The sequence below is a fragment of the Anneissia japonica genome, unplaced genomic scaffold (genome assembly GCF_011630105.1).
Source record: "Anneissia japonica isolate Jap-2015-1 unplaced genomic scaffold, ASM1163010v1 scaffold287943_len491860_cov182, whole genome shotgun sequence".
NCBI lineage: Eukaryota > Metazoa > Echinodermata > Crinoidea > Comatulida > Comatulidae > Anneissia > Anneissia japonica.
In genome coordinates, this window is record NW_022736938.1 from 35678 (window position 1) to 43505 (window position 7828).

At 31.3% G+C, this 7828-nt stretch overlaps 1 protein-coding gene across 1 annotated transcript in view; it reads left to right on the forward strand.

Moving 5' to 3' along the window:
- The first annotated feature begins 62 nt into the window (after nucleotides 1-62).
- Nucleotides 63-7828, forward strand: part of LOC117116951 (protein moonraker-like) — a 14937-nt gene continuing 7171 nt past the window's right edge. Inside the window, exons 1-7 of the mRNA XM_033261095.1 lie at nucleotides 63-219; nucleotides 824-1541; nucleotides 3402-3535; nucleotides 3977-4039; nucleotides 5518-5745; nucleotides 6170-6308; nucleotides 7128-7280. Coding sequence (XP_033116986.1) covers nucleotides 881-1541; nucleotides 3402-3535; nucleotides 3977-4039; nucleotides 5518-5745; nucleotides 6170-6308; nucleotides 7128-7280 — 1378 coding nt within the window. The 5' untranslated portion in view covers nucleotides 63-219; nucleotides 824-880. The remainder of the gene's footprint in view (nucleotides 220-823; nucleotides 1542-3401; nucleotides 3536-3976; nucleotides 4040-5517; nucleotides 5746-6169; nucleotides 6309-7127; nucleotides 7281-7828) is intronic.

The following is a 7828-nucleotide window of genomic DNA, read 5'->3' on the forward strand; positions in this document are numbered from 1 at the left end:
TTTTATTATACTTTAACTTACTTTTTGGATGGATATATAATATAATACTTTTTTGAAAGGTGTTAAATGATGGCGGCGAATTTGAAGCGAAAACAGTAACAATGCGATTAAGACTTTTTTTGGCGATATAGCGAACAAAATCAATAAAATATCATTTGTTATTGTTCTAATAATACATTACAATGTGTTGGTTGTGCTTTAACATTTTCTAGCATTTGTGTAAGTTTTTTAATCGTTTTCTGAGTTTAGGCCTAGGCTAGGCCTAGATGATAGATTGTTGACCAACACACCACACAGACAGGCGCCAGAAGGCCAGGCCCTAGGCCTACCTGCCTACTCTAACTAGCTCGGCATAACCTAGGCTAGACTAGCTAGGCCTCTCCAGGACTGAACTGGGGAGTAGATACTCAATGTTAGTTGCCTATTAATGAATATAAATTAATTTTTGATCCCAAAATCTTTCAGAGTTTGCAAGCCTAACCATTTTGTTTGCTCTGTGGTGAGCTGAGCCTGTAGTGTAAACTTCTTAGTGCCAATCAATAATACTGTATGTTCCAATGCAAGAATCCAATCCTTTTATCTGATCAAGACATGATACCATCGATTGGTAAAGATCTGCACATTAAATAAATCTATCATTATATTTTAGATACCTGTATAGGTTTTGTCTACTGTATCTGTTGTTTTGCTGTTTTGATAACTAATATTATTGAAATTACTAGCTATTAAGTATATATTTTAATTTTAACTTTGCAGTTTAGTTTTGAAATTATATAAATGTCTGCCTTGATATGAAATTTTAGTTTTTTCTTTAATTGTTCAGGAACTTGTTTGCCGTGGAATGACAATTGCCTAGGAAGTGCCATACTGGACATGTAGGATGCATAGTTATACACAAAGATTCCCAACAAGGGGCTTGGACCCAGACCATAACCAATTGTATTTCAACCTGAACACACCAACACAGACAGAACGTGCATCGATCAGATTTCGTAAGCCAGGCCCAATCATTGTTGAAAAATTAGTGGATGATAGTAGAGCGAATAAAGCAAGAAATGAACAGCCTGAAACTCCTTTAAAATTCAGCGCTGTCTCTGAAGAAAAATTATCACTTGCAATACAACTTGCCAAGCGTGATCTTAGGCAGAGGAGATTTGAAAAACAGCACTTAGAAGAAAATGAGGAGACGTTCAGCCAACAAAAGCAAGCCAAAGAAAAGAAAAGGGGAACAAAAAAGGGGAAAGCAGCTTCACATCACAAAGATGGCAAAGGAGAAAGTAACAATAAACAAAAACAGAATGCTGGGGTAGTTTTGCATCCTAGGTCACACAATGCAGGATATATTCTTGAGTCCAATCAGAATTACAAAAGGAATATAAAGGGGAATCCCAGTGTAGGACGTTCAAAAATTGTGGCCGCACCAAGTCCTAGCAGTGGGCCAGTACAAAGAGACCATGACAGTAAACAAGCACAGGAGATAAAACGACTACGACAAGAACTTGGTCATTACATAAAAAGGATTGAAATGCTATCTAGAAAAGGTGAGATCGTAATTATGTTTTCAAATATTAAACCATTCATTTTCTATTGTCCCAATTATAATGTCACTCATGTTCAACTTGAAAATTGTAGAATTGTTTTTGACATGGTATTTTTATATAGTCTTTGAATTCTGTTTATGATTGTTCTCTTGTTTCTTTGTTTAATTTAAATGTTCTGACTCATACTCACAGTAGTGTTTGGTCCATGTTCCATACGATCATGTTGATTGCACAAAACGGTGTATTTTTCAGCGATTTCCCAACAAATTTAATTATAGTCTGCTTGTTACTTGTGTAAATATCTTTTAATTATGATAGTTTAAATGTTTTTAAAAGTAAAATTGTTAAATCTATGTAAGTGGTTTTCTTTCAATTTTTAACATTATTGTTTAAATTATCATTTATATTTTATTACGTTTTGATTTAACCTGTTAGTGGCGGTTGTTTTTGCTGTTGGTTTCGAAATGAATAAAATAAAATAAAAATCAAGGATTGTCAGCAGATTCTAAAAATATATCAGAACTTTGCAACAATGCCATTACAATCTTTAAGCTCAGTGCAGATTGTCAAATTTTCTTTGACAAAAAGCTGGTGTATGCCCATATATAGTCATGATGTGTCTATATATGGTCATCATGTGATGTCATCATAACCATAATTAGGAATGTCACATGTTTTTCAGACAAAATTTGATAGTCTGAACTAGGCTTTAGATCCAACATTCATAAACAAAAAATTAGAAACCCCTATAAAACCCCATTTTTTTTTAATGAAGTCTCGTAATGGTTTATTGAATAATGGAAAAAATTCCAATAGTAATAGTAATAATAATATTAAATAATAATTGGTATAGTGATAATAATAATAATTTTTAAACAAGTTTAATGTCGTTTTGTGAGATTCACCTTTATGTCATTTTTATTTTTTTCCTTGTGAGAATGTCGCTATTTTAGGATTTTACTGTTGTTATTATTGACGTTTTTTATGCGTCTTATCCTTATTCATATTTCAAAGCTCATTTTTTGCAATACATTTATAATTAATTGAATTTAATTTAATTATCAAAAAGCTTCTCACCATCTTACTTTGACAAAGCCAAAGTGCAAAATCAATCAATTTGAGGTTTTTTTTTTTTTTTTTGAGGCACAGCTCTGTGGAATTCCCTTCATGAGGACTGTTTCCTTGAGGAATGTAACCTTACTTTACTAATTCCTCCATGTTTCAAGCATACAGTAGTGTGAATCATCACCTTTTCCACTCTGAAATTGTTCTTTAATGTTTGCTTGATTGAGATCTTTTTCTTTTTGTCCTGCTTAATAATAATATACTTTATTTAAACACAGAGACACTTGAATCACCCATGGGTGTTTTTCATCAAGGCCGTGTAAGGCCATACATAATTAGAAAAGAAAAAATTATTGAAAACAAAATGAATTAAAGAAAACAACAAAAACGTAATATCTTAACTACTAGTGAAACTACCCCCGCCGGACACCAACCCGGTATTTCTAAGCTTATCTCCTATTAATCTAGCCTTTACCTTGAGTGGCTTTTAGCCTTGTATTTGGCAATTTCTATTAAAAAAATAGGTTATTTAACAGGGTCTAATAGTAGGTTATTAACTTCCAATGATACACAATCACTATTTCTTCCAAGAAATAACAATTCCTTCAGCTAACTATTTTTAAATAGCGCCCTCAAATCAAAAAATAATTGATTAGCAATTCATACCATTCAATTTTTTCAGCTCATCCCAGGTGGTACAGTATATATTTAATTAGTAAAATATACATGGAGTTTTAAAAACTGTAAAAAATTAAAAAACTAAATCACAAGTGTTATTTGTTTATGTTTAATTAGGTCCTTCTCCAGTCAGGGACACCAACTCAAAAAGACACCAAGAGGTAGATGAAGTCGAGGAGCAGAGAAAACAAGCAAGAGCAGCAGAACAAGCCAGCCGGTCAGCTAGACTTCTATATGCTTTACAACAACAGGTAAAGCAACAATGACAACACTAAAGCCCTGTCTAGGCTATCAAATTTTATTTCACAAAAATATGTGACAAGCCTAAATAGGCACATCATGATTACATTTGGACATACAGCAGTGTTTTGTCAAATGAATTTGTAAGTGTGGACAGATCTTAATTATAATATGGATGGATGACTCAAGTTTGTCTGGTTTTTATTTTTATTACATTTTCCAAAATACTTATATGATTAAAAATTACAGATTTTATACTTTTATTATTCAATTTGATACCTCATTCATGTGATTATCATTTCACAAACCAATATGCTTGGGAAGAAGAGTGTGATGGTCATCCTGTAATGTAGGAATTATGCCAGTTCAACAGATCTGTGTCTAATGATGGTGATGTTAGCGTTGACAAGTGTGATGATTTTTAATGCAGTGATTACATGATATTCTTGCAGGTTCGAGAAATCAAAGATGATTTAGATCGAATTGGACCAAATCAGATTCGTCACACAAAGAAGGTAATAATATGAAACTTTTAATTTTTCACATTCAATAGCTTTACATTATATGAGGAGAAGTTTGAAATTGATAGTGATATTTTGTTATTGACTGGCAATCTTTGGCCTATATACCTTTGGCTGAGAGGTAATATTCCTACTCTTGCTTCTCTGACCCCCAGTTGGAACGCCCTAGTATTATTATTATTATTTTATTTAGCCATCATTTGAAAATGATATCTGGCCATCTCATACGTGCAATGTCTATTCAATGTTGTGTCTTCTCGCCCTATTTACATACCATAATATACTTTACCTATTTAAGTTAAGACTATCTCCTTTTAAACCATATTTAAATGTGTGCATCCAATATTTGTCCCGCTGCAATAGCATTCATACAAACAAACGGTTACTAGTTACACCAAAATTTTTTTTTTTTTTTTTTTTTTTACCCCCCAAACCTTTGATTCCTTCTTGGTAACAGACTTCCATTAATTTTGTTTTAATACCCTGTCTTTCTTCTAGCTTTTCGTTTTCTTTACATTTCTTTTCATTTCTTTTATTTCCTTTACTTTTCCTTTCTTTTCGTTTCCTTTTATTTTCCTTTCTTTTCTTTTTCTTTCTTTTCGTTTCCTTTATATACTTTTCTTTCTTTTCATTTCTTTCTTTTCTTTTCTTTCCTTTTCATTTTCTTTCTATTCATTCCTTACCATTTTTTTATCTTTCTTATCTTTTTCCTTTTCCCTTCTCTTCCCTTTCTTTTCATTCTATTCATGTCCTTTCTTTTGTTTACCTTTCATTTTTTTTTTATTCTGTTCATGTCCTTCTTTCTTTTATTTACCTTTCATTATCTTTCTTTTCGATTCACTGATTTTTCATTTACTTGTTTCTTTCATGTTCTTTCTCTTACTTACCTTTCTTTTCCTTTCCATTCTTTCTTTTTCTTTCCTTCTTTTCTTCTATTCTTTTTTTGCCTTTTTTTTTCTTACATTTCTTATCCTTTTGTTTTCATTCTATGTTTATTTTCCTTCTTTCTTTTCATCTTATTTCATTGTTTTACATTCTTGGCTTTCCCTTCTACGGTTGTACTTTCTTTTATATTTTATTTAGCTTTCATTAGAATGCAAATATGTGGCGGAATCAAAATAAAATAAATGCACACAGTCAAACACATGTCTTAGGAGACCTAAAATGAGAGTAATTATATAGAGCCTATTAATTTAATATTTCAGTATATTTCAGCATCAGCTTGTTAATTTTAGTCTGGTCACTGAATTCCTCAAATATCACAAACATTGAGAGTTTGACCTTGTGTGTAACCGTATGCATCTGTTACATGTTGTACTTATGTCAGGGAGTGCACCGCGGTTGCAGCTAGTCCTCGGGGCCAGCCCAAATTTCCAAGTTAAAAGTTGATTTGAAAAATAATAGTTAAATAATAAATAATGAAAAAAAAAATAAAATGAATGAATGAATGAATTTTAATTTTGACATTTCAGAGTCGAACACTAAATCGGTTAGCAGCTGCACACCGTGGAGCTGTGCGAGCAATTCAGACCTTCATTCAACAGCTGCCCAGTGAAGGGGAGACTCCTACTGGGAGCCATCCCCCGATGTACCAAGAACTAGCCCTGCTAATTAGACAGTTGTCCTTGTGTTGTAGTCAGATGGAGATCGGAGGAGCTGGAGTACCTGATGGTATTCTTGAAATCCTTCAACAAGCTACGGTAAGATGTAAATGAGGGTAAAAAGAGTTAGGAAGTGAACGTTGAAAGTAGTGAATATAGTTGTCTGTGCCAAACAGACTGCTATACAACAATGCTTACTGTTAAACTAGTGGATAAGATTGTATGCCCAACTGAAAATCACAAAAAGGTCAGCTTTTTTTCCCCCAAAATATTTCTTTCTCAAAGGAGCCTGAAATAAAGTATTTGTGTGATATTTTAAAAAGGATTTTTCAATCTATATTTTTTCTGTTGTTTTGAGTATAATTTGATATATTTAAATAATTTAAATAATTTATTTAACTATTTTTGTTCATTTGTCAGGTTTTTGTTGAGTTTATTTTACTGTTGAAGATGCTTAAAGATTAAAGAACTTTGCTGTATGATTTAATGTTCGAATTACTCATACGATATTGTATATTTAAAGGAATTTCAAAGTAATGCTGTTGAAGATACGCAGCCTAAATTGACCTCTAAGACGACCTCTCGAAAACAACACAACTACCAAGGAAATGAATATCCGATGCAGAAGAAAGTCACGACCACTAAAACAAGAAAGAAAAGTGGTAGGCCTTTCTTTAAATTTGGAATAAGTCTTGAACTAATTAACTTCATTACCAGACACAGATAATCTAACCTCATAATATCAGCGCTTTTTAGTTTATATCTCACCAATCCATGTTATGACATATCCCAACAATTCCCCTTCTTGATGCAGGTAACTGCTTATTGTGTGTACAGTACAGTAATCCGTATCCTTTGTCTTTCCTGGGATACATGATATTGAACCAAATCTTCTTCCTGTTGTTAATAACCGTCACTGTCTGATTTTAGATTTAAGATCCAATTTGCTAGAACCAATTGTTATAAATTTACTGTTTTTAATTATTTTCCTTATTTATGGAATGACCTACCTCCAAATATTAGGGAATGTGCAATTAATTCCACAAAATTTAAATATGTACTTAAGCAATACTTTTTTAATTAAATCATATTAAATTAATTAAATTATATTTTTACCTTAATGAAATTGTAATTCTCTTTGTAATATTTTTATTAATTTTTTATATTGTACATATATGAATTGTGAATTTTTCAGATTTTAATGTTTGTCTTTTTATTGTTTTGGAGAGCCTTTAGATAGTGATTAAATTCGCTTTTAGGTAATCCTCAGGCTTTTTGTGGTTTTTTTTGTCATTTGTTTCTCTTATCTATTGTACTGTATTGTCTTGCCTGGAAATAAATAAAATAAAATACAGTATCTGGATAATATCTGCGGTTGCTTTTCTAATTCTAATTCTAATCTCTAAATAACCTCAGACAATCTTTAATTATAGTGAATGATGTATTTATTAAAATATCTTTTAATAATAAATAATTATTAGCAACTAGTACTAGATTGTTCATTGAAAATGAACAACCAGTAAAAGATGCGGAAGTTTTGGGAACCACCACAGGGAAAGTGGATGATACACCAGGAAGAAGAAATTTCAACAGACTTGGCCATGATGTTAATGATAACTTGCAAGAACCCCAAGGTAATTTCATTATAGTGAAGACATAATATATTGAATGTACTAAATATATTGTAGACCACCAAAAAAAAGAATAAAGAAAACCTAAAAATTTAAAATAGAAATTTGAAATGCTCATTTCAAATATCAACACAATTTATCAACTTTCCCAGACTGAATTAAAAAAAAAGTTTTCGATGATACATAGATGTTTTATTTTAAAACCTTACATTTTATATATGCCCATATATATAAGGAATGGTACTACTTAAACATCCATGAATTAGCAAGAAAAATATTTTCATAATTTTAGTTGAAAGCTATATAACATATTGAGAAAAATTATAAATTCAGTTATATTATATTATTTTCAAGATCATATTTTATTTTGGTGGCAGTACATCATTAATTCCCTGAAACATAATACATTCTTAAATTACATTCTTAAATTCATCTTTTGTTATTTTTCCTAGATTATGGGAACAACTTCCTAATGAAATTAAACAATGCACATCCATTTCGGATTTTAAAGCCCAGCTCACAAAACACTTGATCTCAAAATATTAATACTA